Below are 13,462 nucleotides of genomic sequence, written 5' to 3'. Positions count from 1 at the left end.
CCAAGCAAATAACACTCTCTTACAGCACCACTGAGGCTCTCGCAGGTGGAGCCCTAGGGAGCTACAGTTGTAGTAACGAGAGAGGGGAGATGGGATTTGTGGAGCTGGGAGCAGAGGAAAGAAGGAAAGATTACAATGTTTGGAAAATGTGACTTGGCTTTAAGATCACTAGTGACTTAATGGAAAGACCTTCCCCAGCCTTCACCATGCTAGCCTCATCTCTTCAATGGTGGAGGTAGGATGAGCAGAGCCCGTCTTCCTGCTCACTCTAGGGCTTTTGCTCTGCTAGTGAATTTGCCTTCCACTCTGAAAAGTCCACAAAAGTGTGCCTCTCTTGAGCCTCTTGCTCAGGATCAGGGTGGTGGGGTGTTTAATTCAGGCCATTCTGCTGTGAAGGGAGTACAAAAAGACACAGTGTAGGTGAGTTTCAGGGACTCTCAAGTTCTAAACTTGGGTGTTCTTTTGTTTGTCTATTTCTTGAATGAATGAATAAATGAATGAACGAACAAACAAAACAACTAGTCCTCCGAAGGTTGCCAAGAGGCTTGAGAGCATATTTATAGAAATAGCTTTTGCAAGTCTGGGTTAGGCTGGGTGCATTCTTCACAGCCACAGGACAGTATCAGGCGGGCCTTTGGTGAGTCCTGGCATCCCGGCTGGCCATCTACCATCCCAGTCTTCTTCCCACTCAAGGAAGGAAATCATGTTGGGGCATCTGTAGTCTCCATTCCAGAAATTGTGTCAGAAATATTGGCTTGATCATCAAAGAAGGCTGGAGAAAGCTCCTTCTCGTCACCAAGCAGACATTAATTGTGCAACTGTCCTGTGCTTATAGCCCAGGGTGGTGCTTAGGAGAGCCTGACTTTGTCTTGTTCGTTAACGAGTTTCAGTAGTGGATTAAAATGCCACTGAGGTGATTCTGGCAGGCTTCACTATCTGACAGAATTGGGGGGTGACAAGAATATACATCTTAAAAAGCAATAGCAATTTCTGTCGTGTTCAGGGCTACCAGAGGACGCGGCAGAGTTTCCTGTGTCCGTGATTCTTGAACTGCCTATTGCTAGAGCATATTTCCCTAACAGCAGTCCTGGACCTGTGCTCATAATCCCCTCAGCTGACCCTACAGGTGTTGTGACCCCAAATGTTCACATATTGCGGGGCAATTGGTCCTTGACCGCCCGTCTAACGTCATAACTGACCTTTAAGGCCTGAGACTTTGAAGTAGACTAAAAACAGTGCCCTTCCTTGTTCTCCATGTTCCCTTCTGCACAGAGTACCACGAAGACCTGACTCGCTGTCAGCTGCACTTGTGGCTCTTTGATGACCCATCTTGTGTCGACCTGAGTACTCTAGTGTGGGCTTTTAGGCTGCTTTTTGGAAGCTGCTAGCAATTTTAGCTCTCGCAGTAAGGTCAAGAGCTGATGAGTGACTATTGACTTATGGCTCTCGGAGCATGCTTCACATGGACCAGGCAAAAGAGGGACTGCTCAATTTTCAAATAATATGTGCCTTTTATCTGGTACTTTCTGTAGCTCAGACTGCTGTAACAAAGTACCATAGATTGGGTGGCTTAAACAACAGGCAGTTATTTCTCCCAGTTCTGGACACTTGAAAGTCTAAAAAGTAGGTGCCGGCGGATTCAGGTTCTGGTGAGCAACACCCCCCCAACTTTCCTGGCTCGTAGATGGCCACCGTCTTGCCGTGTCCTCACCTGGCCTTTCCTGGGTGCATGCAAGGACAGAGGGAGAAAGAGAGAAATCTCTCCTTGTCTCTTCCTCTTCTCATAGGAGAACTATCTCCTTCATGACCTTATACGAACCAAATTACCTCCCTAAGGCTCCATCTCCAAATACCATCACCTGAAAGGTTAGGACCTCAATGTATGAATTTTGGCAGAACACGAACATTCAGCCCACAACACTGACCAAAGGAAGGAAGCAGTGTCTTAGACCCCAACTGGCATGGGAGGGAAATGCAGTGGGAGGACTCTCTGAGGGATAGCAACTGGAGAGTAACTGGGAGGGTGTTTTGTGACCCACTCCCCCAGCCTGATCTCCTCCACCGTTCATGAGCATCAGACACGGCCTTAGTTCGCAAAGGGCTTCCCCTTTGGTGATATACTATGAAAGATTTTAAAACTGCGAGAGTTAAATAGCCGTAAGTAGAAAACATTAAGAAAGGTCATTGCTAAATACATAGTATGAATTTGGAAGAAAGAAATTTGGAGTAGACAGGGTCACGGAGAAGGGTGGGACTTGGGTTGAGCCTGGCGGGTGTTGCCGATGAGGGTGAGAAGGGGGCCGGCAGAGCCCCCCCCACCTCCCCAGGCCGCACAGATGGCTGGAGCACAGATGGCTGGAGCCAACGGCAGAGGGGTGGGCGCGCAACTAGGTGAGTGCAGCAGAAGCAGCCACTTGTCTTTGAGGCTGAAGTGCTGAAGTGCTCTTGTTTATTTTGCTTGGAGAAACCTGTCCAGCCGGTTTCCTTGGTGGTTGCCATTTTCTTTGCATTCCTGTTCACCAAGACACCGAGGTGGCTGTGCCAGGTGCTTCTGATTTCTCTGGATCTTTTAGACCCAAACCTCACAATTTAGGATCTGAACTGCAGAGACTTTGGCCTGGTAATCTGTTTACTTTGAGCTGATTATCTTGCTGCTTTCCCGTCCGGCAGTGAGGTCCCAGCTGAAGGGAAGATTAGGCAAAGTCCCCCAGAGCACGTGTATTATGTGGGCAGGTGCACGCAGCTCTTAGGGGATACTGTTTGAAAGGTCACCACTTACACAACATATCTTTCAAGGCCTTTGGCAGTGCTTTCTCCTTAGGAAGATAGGCAGCAGCACTTAAAGCTGCCGTGCTGAAGCTTAGCTCGGGAACTCCAACCTGCAGACCCTGGGAAGTGAGCATCTGCTTTTCCTGCTGGTGTGACTTGGCTCCGGAAGGCTGCTTTGTTGCCCACTTTCACTTTGTTTTTACATGCCACATTTTCTTTGGGCCAGTCTTTACCCTGCTTTTAAGAGAAGTCGGTGTTTTTCTGGCCTGGCCATAATGTTTGAGAAGTTGCAGGAAAACCCAGGATCTGGCTTTCCCTTGCTTCACAGAGGTGCGTGGCCATAACCAAGGAGGAACATATTCAGGGTTGAAGAACAATCTTTTATGTAGACCACTTACTGTGATCTTAGGCTGTAGATGATAATATTTCCATAAGCTTTGTTCTCTCCTGGCATAGTGTTTCCCTCTGAACTGACCAGTCCTCAACTCAGAGGCTTTCTTGAAATTCTTTTTATCTAGACCCAGAAAGAATAAAGGGTTTCTGAGGTGCCTAGTCTCCCAACACACCATCTTGTCAATAAACTCACGTACACGGGGTGGGACCAAGGTACCAGAGTGGTTAAATGTGATTCTAGGTGTCTGGAGACAAATAGGTATTGGCTTTCTTTTTTTCTGCTCACTCTTTTTGAGTCAGAGGTTGGAAAGTTTTGTTGCTATGTCATCTGGGCCTTCCATGTATAGGATTTCAGTTTCAGGACAGTGGTTAAAGTCCTGTTTAAAAGGGGTGGTATGGTATCTGCCTTGACTTTCTCTAGTGCTTGCCCTAAGGATAAAAACGGGTGGGTGGGAGGATATATCCATGTTGTGGAGAAAGGTTTTCCTTAATCCTCTTACCAGTTCCCACCTGAGGCATTTGTAACAAGCAGTCAGTTCCTGTCACTTTTAGATTCTAGGCTGTTCCTAAGACAGATCATCACTGCTAGATGGCCACAGTTTAGCATGCTTCTCAAAGATCTCACATAGGCAGTCGATACTTTTTCAAAATAAAATTTAAAAAAAATTTTTTTAAAGATTATTTATTTTAGAGAGAGAGAGATGGGATGGTGAGAGGGGCAGAGGGAGAGAGAATCTCAAGCAGACTCTGCACTGGGTGCAGAGCCCGACACAGGGCTGGATCTCACGACCCTGAGATCATGACCTGAGCCGAAATCGAGAGTCGAATGCTTCACTAGCTGTGCCACCCAGCTGCCCCCAAAATTCATTAAGGTCTAATTTACGTACTTTTTTCTGATTCCATAAAATATACATCATTTGAAAGGTGGTTTCAGTTTACTACACAGCCTGTTCTCTTTTAGTTTTTTTTCTTTTCTTTTCTTTTTTCTTTTCTTTCTTTTCTTTCTTTCTTTCTTTCTTTCTTTCTTTCTTTCTTTCTTTGAGCTCTATGCCCAACGTGGGGCTTCAGACTCACGACCCTGAGATGAAGAGTCATGTGCTCTACTGACTGAGCCAGCCAGGCGCCCCTTGTTCTCTTTTAATTGTACCTTCCACATGAAAGTTTAGCCTGGTAATGATAAAAAAAAGCTGAGACCTTGAAGTCGGTCTCACAGCGCCTACTAAGTGAATGCCAGACTCCTTAGCTGGACTGCAGACTGAGCGCCTCGCACTGCAGCCAAATATGGGTCCTGCTGACCCCACCACACACCCTGTGTCGCTTGCCTCTAAGCCTTTGCTCATGTTGTTCTTTCTAGCCAGAAGGGCGTCTCCCCACCTCTCTCTTGAAATCCCGAACCTTCACTGAGGCCCAGTTCAAAAGTCAACCCTTCCTCATAGCTTCCCCAAGTTAGGTGTGACCTATGCTCCCTCTGAAAGCTTTTAGGCCTGGGCTTATCTCGCCTTCGTGCCTCTCACTACCACATACTTGGCCAGCACACTCTGTAAGGCCAGGACTTAATCTTGCTTTTGTGTCTCCCACCTATCAAACACAGCGCCCCACACAAAGTAGACAAAGTGAATGTTTGAATAATGGAAGAAAGGTATTTTTTAGACATAGCCAAGTGGGGAGTTAGCTTTTTTTTTTTCCTGTTTGTAATGTGACTGTGACTTAGACCTCATGAAATGTTTCTGAGAATTAAGAGCCCCAGTGTGAGAGTCACCCACCGTACAACTCTAGGCGCCTCTGGGCCTGCTTTCTATCATTTCTGAGGAAGTTTTCTAGCTCATAGTCAAATAAAGTTTTGTCGGGAAAAGAGAGAAAGTGGATTTAGAGAAAATCCACATTGTGGATTTGGAAAATAAATCACCGTCATGATAGTGGAGGGACTGGTGAGGGAATTGGGCATGTTTAACCTGGTAGAGAAGACTTAGGGAAGACTTGAGCTCATGAAATGCTGGAGCTAGAAAGAAACTTAGAGACCTCTGAGGCTCCGATGTCCTGCAAAGCTCTTTTTCCATTTGTAGTTCTGACTGATAGAAAAAGAAATTCTTGTTCATTCATTTTACATTCTCAATTGAGAATGACGTTACGGTTCAGAATTTCAAATTCATTTTCTTTTATTTCAAATTCAAATGTGCTGCCATGTCTTTAACAAAATCATAGTTTAAATACATACTTTATTCTGTTGTTCAGTGTTCCTCATCCACAAATTCATCAAACAAAATCCAGATAGACTTGGGGACCATTTTTTATTGGGAAACAGCCCCCCCCCTTTTTTTTTGCCTTGTTTGCCAGGGAACTTAGAGCCAAACATGTTCCTTACCGGAAGTAAATGACTCAGGCCAGGTGCTTTCTTTCCTTTTTTTTTTTTTCCCTTAAACACCCAGAAGAGTGCCTGAGCATATTAGATGCTCAAAAATACTTGCTTAATTAATGAATATCCTTAAGAATAGAATATTGTATCATCTTTAAAAATAGTAGTTTGGATGAATAGTCCATGACATGGGAAATATTAATGATACAATTTCAAGTGACAACTAATGTTCCCAAATTTTACATATACACCATGTTTCCGTCTCAGTGAAATCTGTTTTTTGTGTACTTATTACATAATATTATACAGTATCACAACAATATGAAGAACGGTTCTGAGTTATATTAAATGTGATTTTTCTGTTTTTAGACTTTATGGTTTTCAAATAATCTATAATGAGCTTTTATAAATTTAAATTTTAATGAAATTCATGCATATGAATACTATAAAATCTCAAATACTACAATATCTTCTGCAAAAAAATACATCATTTTCCTATTCTCCTCTTTTCTGGCTCTACAGAGGAAACTGCTTTCAAATATTTTGGCTGTAACAAAAAGAAACAGTAAAGCTAAATAGACCTCTGTGTTAAATAAGTTACAAAATAATAGGGATGTTAGAAAAATAACCTGATAGGGGCACCTGGGTGGCACAGCGGTTAAGCGTCTGCCTTCAGCTCAGGGCGTGATCCCAGCGTTCTGGGATCGAGTCCCACATCAGGCTCCTCCGTTATGAGCCTGCTTCTTCCTCTCCCACTCCCCCTGCTTGTGTTCCCTCTCTCGCTGGCTGTCTCTGTCAAATAAATAAATAAAATCTTTAAAAAAAAAAAAAAGAAAGAAAAATAACCCGATAAAAAAATTAAGTGTTTCTGGCAGGAAAGAAACCATAGCGAAACCTTCTAGGAAAGGGAAGGTAGTTATTTATGGACACTATTTACATAATAATGTAAAATTAAATATCATTTATCCCCCCAAAATGTGATATAACTAAATTGGGAGGACAATGGCAAAAGGATAGGTGAGTGCTATCGAAAACCAGTATCTCAGGGCGCCTTGGTGGCTCAGTTGGTTAGGTTAAGCAACTGCCTTTGGCTCAGGTCGTGATCTCAGGGTCCTGGGATCGAGCCCGGCGTCAGGGTCCCTGCTCAGTGGCGAGTCTGCTTCTCCCTCTCCCTCTGTGATCTCTCTCGCTCTCTCAAATAAATAAATAAAATTTTTTTAAAAAGAAAAAAGAAAACCAATATCTAGTGTCTAAAATGTAAAAAAAAAAAAAAGTAATCAACAAGTAGCAAGAAGCAGCAGTGGTTTCGAAATGTGTTAGAAAAGAGAAAGAAACAGCACAAATATTTGAAAGCAGTTTCTTTTTATGTTGACTTTATTTTTGAAAGTAAAGTTGTAAAAGGCCCCTGTGCCTGTGGGTAAAAGCAAAGCAGACGGCGCCGCCGGCCGTGTGCAGTGCTCACTGCTGGCTTTCTCAGTGACTGGGATCCACACTTACTTTGTTGTTACTTAGCTCGTGGTACGTGTGTCTTAATATGGTAAGGTATCTGAAATTCCTCTTGGAAGTGACCTGGCATATTAGTTTCATTTCAATCTCAGATGTTTAAAAAAAATGACCAATAATTGGCTTCCTGACATCCAGAAAACATGTTTATATCAACTTGATCATATGTGCTCCAGCTTCTTACTGCTGTTGGCAAAGGTCAGATACGGTTCTGTGGGGTGCTAGAATATATATTGGATTGTCCCTGGATTGTCACCAGTAAGCTCTCCCTTCCAGTGTTTACAACCTCATCCTAATCTCTCCTAATTCATTTTAATATCTCCCTTCTTCCCTCCCCAAACTAATTTGTGCTTAATCCAAGTTCTGTTCTTTTCCTTACTACATTTGTTTTAATCTTTGAAGCCCAGAATGACATTTAGTGTTTCTCATTGTCACTTAGAATAAGGTCTTCACCGTGCACGTCTTCGTAGGAACATCTGACAAAATGCCTCCCTTGCTTTAGGAAACTGAGTTTCAAATGCAGGGCAAATGCATTCAGATTTGATCCTGTCACACGGAGCCGGGAAAGACGCTCTTGGGTAGAGAGCCTTGATCTGCTGGTCCGGCCTCTCTCCTTACTGCTTTGAGTGCATACACTGAGGGAGATAAAGGGCTTTATGTCAGAGTTTGGGTATTTTCACTTTCAAATAATCTGATACTGCTTTCTCAAGAATTCTGTTTCAAGAAGTTTAAAAAGTAGACGGGTAGTTCACTCTGCCCAGTTTTACTACCTTCTGTATTGCATTTGGGCCTGCACATGGGGAAATAGTGGGTTTTACTTCGCAGCTTCCAGCTGAGCCACAGACCACCGAACTACAGGTAGAAGTCTAAATCTTGGAACTAGTTCTTGGAAACGCACCGGGCTGTGTGTACAAAGGTGTTGACAGAGAATATAAAAAAGAGAGCCTAGATGGCGAGTAGAAAAATACAAACTTCTCACTGAAATCACCCATTCGCAGTGACTCTATGAGCAGAGATCCAGTGGATGAGAAAAGTAGACACTTCCGTGCAGGTGAGTTTATCCCGTGAAGCTGGGAGCTCCGGTGTGAAGCCCCAGCGTCACCAGAGCCGGACTCAGCCGTGGATGGTGAAGGATTTGAGCTTGTAGTGTGGGTTTAAATTTGCCTTCAGTCCACCCCACCCCACTCCACACGATGATCCCATTACATATGAGGGTGGATTGATGTTCCTAAAGGCTGTCTTGACTTGTCACTTCCCTGCTCAAATCTTCAGGGGCCACTGGATCAGGTATATTCAGGGCCTTCCAAAACTTGCCATGGACCTTTATTTCCAACCACATTTCCTAGGATTCCAGCTACAGCCAAGTTGGGCTCCTCCTTTTTCTCAAGCCTGGATGGTACAGCTCCTTTCCCGCCTTTCCCCACCTTCTCCTTTATCACTCTACTCTGCATGTCTTGTCAGAGGACCTGGCATCCATCCTAGGTTAGGCAGGCGTGTGATGTGGGTCACCTTATTCTTCCTCCCTGAGCCTCCCTCTCCCTCTGTGTAAGAGTCAGAGACTAAACTAGGAGGTTTCTTTGCAGGGTCCTTTTCAACTTTATCGTTGTGTGGGTGAATGTCAGCCTTAGCTTTTTCCTTCGTTGTCCCAGGACACGGGGTCCTTTTCTCTTTTGTGTCTCTGCAGCATTTACCATTCATTGTTTGACACTGTAGTTAACATTTTTATGTCCTGCCTTCAACTACTTTTTGAGGATATGTTTGTAAACCGAGGACGCCCTTTGGTAGAGCTAACTTGTTTCCCTGGGATGTGGGGGAGGGGGGGACTGTTGTGTGTTCTGCTCTGGACTTCTACCTTGTGTCTAGATAGAATCTTTGAGTCATTGGGACTCATGAAAGATTTTTCTCTTATTCCCCTTTTTGGGAGAATGGGATATTTCTTTGAGAAGAGGCACATATCTGTAACATTGAGACCAGAGGAAGGATGCAGTCTCCTGGGGAATTCCCTCTGGTCTGATCTGAGGCTTCTGGGTCTGTGCTGACTCTTTGGGTGGGCCTTCCTCTGCCATCCTTTCAAGAGTGCCAGGCTCCTGGTGTTCAGGGTTAGGATGATGACTTCATTTCGCTGTGTGTTTCAGGGCCCTGTTTGATTATGATCGAACTCGGGACAGCTGCCTGCCAAGCCAGGGGCTCAGCTTCTCCTATGGTGACATTCTGCACGTCATTAATGCATCTGATGATGAGTGGTGGCAGGCGAGACTGGTGACCCCGCATGGAGAAAGCGAGCAAATCGGCGTGATCCCCAGTAAGAAGAGGTGAGTGGTCATGATCTTGAGGCCTTCTTTGCCCTTTTGCTGGTATTGCTTTCTTTTGTACCTGTTATGCTCTGAGTTGCTTGAGAGCAGTGGATGTGTTGTATCATTCCTTTTCGGTAGAGTTGGTGCTCAAGACACAGTTATGACTCCGGGAGCCAAAGGTGGCTGCGGAGACCAAGCACTGGCAGTTAGTAACACGACTCCTTTCTGATTCCAAAACAGGGTGGAAAAGAAAGAAAGAGCTCGATTGAAAACCGTGAAGTTCCATGCCAGGACAGGGATGATTGAGTCGAACAGGGTAAGTGGGGATCCCCAAGGAAGTCAGCCAATATGTGAAGAGGAGTAAGAAGCTTGGAGTCTGTCTGCTGGATAAGACAACTGGGGAGCACAACAGAATCTCTTTTTCAGGGGGCTGACTCTGTCCTATCAGAACACTGACTGCTTTTCAGAAAGCAGAGAGAGGGCACTGAAACTCTGTGTCCAGTCTGTACTCCTTCCCCCTTCCCCCTGGGTTACTGGCTCTGGAAGATGTGTTGGAGTTGCACTGTCTGGAAAGGCTGACTTGTTCCGGGTACATGAAGCCATCTGTGGGTATCTCCCTGGTCGCAGACCCTGTCAGAGCTGTGGGGACCCTGAACAGAACCTGGCCTTGTTACCCAGCGAGGAAGGCCAGCCTCAGAGCTCCGACCACCTCCCCTCAGACCAATGAGGCATGAGAGCTCAGTCATTCACCCCTTTTCTTCTGTGAGCTTCGCAGGCCAAAGAACTTCTGGAGCGGTAGAGGGAAGCGAAACACGGAGTAGATGACTCTGTGTGTATCAGTGGCACCTTAGGGCATGTGTCCAGGAGGCTACGGTGACCTTTGTCCTTTAGAAAGTGCCAGTGAGTGCTGTGAGTCTGGATTAAGTAGACACCTCTAACATCCCTACAACATTTTCCTGTAAACATAATTTTCCTCTTACATCAACTTTCATTTAATCTCATAGACTCCATTTGTGAGAAATGGTCTTTTATTTAGCTCACCATTGTCTCCATTTTAGTTTTTCTTGCATGCTTTAAAATCCATTGTTCTGTTTTTTTTTTCTTCTGTCCTTCCCCTCCATCTTCATGTTCTTTCACAGTCGATCAAAACGAAACGTAAAAAGAGTTTCCGCCTCTCTCGAAAGTTTCCATTTTACAAGAGCAAAGAAAACATGGCCCAGGAGAGCAGCATACAGGAACGTAAGTAGCAGCAGGGTACAGAGAGCAGACTGTCCACAGCCCCGCCCTCTCTTCCTCATTTGCACCTCCCCTTATGAGAAGATGCGGAAAGCGTGTGTGTGTGTGTGTGTGTGTGTGTGTGTGTGTGTGTGTGTGTCTGTCCGTCCGTCCGTCCGTCCATGCGTGCATGTGTGTGTGTGCGTGTGCATATTTGCTTATTTGCAGTCAGTGTAGAAATTGGTCTGCACAGGGAGACGTTGGGTCTCTCTTATCCAGCTGCTCACTCCGAAAGAAAGTTGGAGGCTCTAAGGACCAACTGGTTCCAAGGCTGGCCTACCAGGGCATCCCTGGCACTGGCATTGGGGGTGCCAGGCCAAGCTCTGCTGTGGTAGTGATCAGTTCTCAGCCACAGCGTCAGGTTTAGAAGAATGGTTTCTCAAGAGAACCAGGTCTAGGGACTCAGCGTTGCTCTCCTGGCTTCTTCCTCCTGTGTTTTCTTTCCCTTAACTTCATTCATCTGTGTTAAGAGAAGAGCCTTTTCTTCCCTGGACACCTGGAGTTGGACCTGCTTCTTGAATTACGTGCATGTGCATATGTCCACATGGCTCCAACAGACTCACTGTCATTCCAGATACAGAGCCAGCCTTCAAAATAAAATTCTTCCTGCTTAAGGAAATGACGTAGAAGGGGGATTACTCAACATGGGCTAAATAAAGATTTATTAAACAACAGTAAATGGTAGAAAAGGCCATAAGCTGACTTTTAAGAACCAACGTAATCCTGAGAAATATTCATATTCTACCATATGCCTCGGAAATTAACTGCTCTGACCCTCACCTTAAACACCAGGTCAAGCTGGTAAAACACTTCTCATATGGCTCATGGTGGATTGTAAGCCTCTCCTCTGCTGCCTCTTAAGGAAGGGCCTTGGGGTCCTGGACTGTTGGGACTGGCAGGAGACTGACTTTGTCTAGGCCAGCCTGATTCATGGTCATGGTCTATGTAGGTCATTGCTGTCTGTAGTGGTAGCTAGTCAATCCAAGGGTGCCTTCATCCAAATGGAGGTTATGGGTCATAATCCTGAGTAGCCCAGTAAGAAGCAGGAGCTGCAGTTGGTTCTGCTCATGAGTGGTGGGAGATGGTCTGAAGGGAGGTCACCACAGTTCCCTGGATCAGCCTCAGAACCTCCATGCTCGATCTTACCTGGGGAGGGTTCGCTGTTGGGTGGCCCAGCTGAGGGGTGGGGGCTTCCTGTTGGGTGAAAGTTGAAACCACTTAGTGCTTATCCTCCAGAAGCTGAGCTCATCCCCTGTGGTCTGCACAACTCAAGTCAGCTTTGAAGGCCACACCTGACACTGCACAAAGCTTTCCCTGAAGGGTCGGGACAGAGTGAGTCAGTATTAGGCGAAGGCTCCCTGGGATGATGATAATTCTGCCTGCTCTGTGGTGCACCCTCAGAGGGAAGTGGTGATTACAAGGGCCGAGCAGAGACCTGGGCTCTATAAGTACAAATTCAGCCAAAACAGGTACTCGAAGCCTTGGAGAGTCTACCTGTTCTGTCCTGTTGGGGCTGTAGACTGTAGACCACCTCAGAAAGATAGTCCGCTCCAAAGCCCTCTGGCAGCAAGTTGGGCAGTATGAAGTACCCGTATCTTATCTGATCTGGGGTGTTCTTTCTGTAGCAAAATTCTTAACCTCACTATAATTATAGGTCTTCATAGTATTTCATACTTCTGTCACTAATGCTCACCTGGCTCTGTATTCTTCCTTCCCCTTGTCTTTTTTCTCTATTTTCTCTTTTGTCCCAATTCTTTCCCTCCCTCCCTCCCCCCTCCCTCCCTCCCTCCCTCCCCTCCTCCCCTCTCTCTTTGTCCTTGCTGTCTGTGAAATCAGGACTTCCCTGGGTTAAGTGACGATTATTATGGAGCAAAGAACCTGAGTAAGTCAAACTTACACACCACTAACTGTATTTCTGGCATGAGTGGAGATGCTGGGGTTGGGGGTATAGGGAACGTGGGTGAGGGCAAAGGGTGAGGGGAGGACAAAGTTGTGAGGACTCTGACACCACAGCAGGAGGAGGAACAAGTGGCTCTGAATGTCACACTTTTGCTCTGGATCCCTGGTACCCTAATAAAAGCCTATCATTCACGTCTGTGTTTTCCTTTTGTACCTTGAAGGGGTGGGGAGCCATCTTGGCGCCCCGCCTTAGAAATGAGGTGGGCAAGAAGTACTTCTCCAGGGGTGACCACTCAGCTCATCTCTAGCCTATTGTTGAGGTGAGGGGTGCCCGATGGTTGGCTTCTTCTCCTAGCGACACAGCACCAAAGAATTGGGCTTAAGAATGAGCTGTTTTGGTCTCTCTAACTAGGGGCAAGAGTACTGTGAAGCCCTTTACCCATCATGCATCTGGGACATCCCAGCAGGTCCAGGGGCCTCGGCAAACAGCCTTGGGCTAGCTTTCCATGGAGCATCTGTAGGGGGCTGAGCTGGTAGGGGGGTCTCAGCGGCATTTATGGACCATCTATACATATGTATCTAGCGCCTTAGCTCAGGAAAACTCTGACCTGTCCTCTCTGGAAAATAATTTTAGAGTGGAAAATGAAGGGACCAAGAGGACGGCATCTTAGCGTCCCCTCTCTGCACAGTGGGGCACGTACATGGCTGTGCTGGGCAGGTTCTGTCAGCGTATACTCTCCTTCAATAAGTGATAAAGGTGTGAAGGTAAAGGAGCTTCCGGGGGGATTGCTCAAGAACTAGCCTTGGGTGACAGCTCATGCAGTCCTTCCTACGGGGCCACAGCATATCGCAGTCTGGAACAGTGTCATCTTGGCTGAAACGAGCAGTGTCTCTGTCCATCATTTGTTATGTTCATGTTTCATCTTCATTTGCCTGTCGTCTTGGGAGCACTGGCCTTTGTTTGGGCCAAACTGCC

General features: G+C 46.0%; 1 protein-coding gene across 10 annotated transcripts in view; it reads left to right on the top strand.

The window, feature by feature from the left end:
- The window catches only part of DLG3 (discs large MAGUK scaffold protein 3), a 53,672-nt gene that overhangs the window by 31,648 nt on the left and 8,562 nt on the right, over positions 1–13,462 (top strand). For 7 of the 10 annotated variants that reach the window (XM_087860094.1, XM_087860091.1, XM_087860092.1 and 4 more), the window contains 3 exons: positions 9,154–9,330; positions 9,553–9,628; positions 10,452–10,551. In XM_087860094.1, the coding sequence (XP_087716220.1) occupies positions 9,154–9,330; positions 9,553–9,628; positions 10,452–10,551 (353 nt within the window). Of the gene's footprint in view, positions 1–9,153; positions 9,331–9,552; positions 9,629–10,451; positions 10,552–12,423; positions 12,470–13,462 lie in introns of all 10 variants that reach the window. The other 3 variants (XM_087860096.1, XM_087860095.1, XM_087860093.1) reach the window with 1 other exon arrangement.

The sequence above is a fragment of the Ursus americanus genome, chromosome X (genome assembly GCF_024610735.1).
Source record: "Ursus americanus isolate L20-20 chromosome X, mUrsAme1.1.p, whole genome shotgun sequence".
Taxonomy (NCBI): Eukaryota; Metazoa; Chordata; class Mammalia; order Carnivora; family Ursidae; genus Ursus; species Ursus americanus.
The sequence above is the reverse complement of the archived record's forward strand: the minus strand, read 5'-3'. Positions and strand labels throughout refer to the sequence as shown.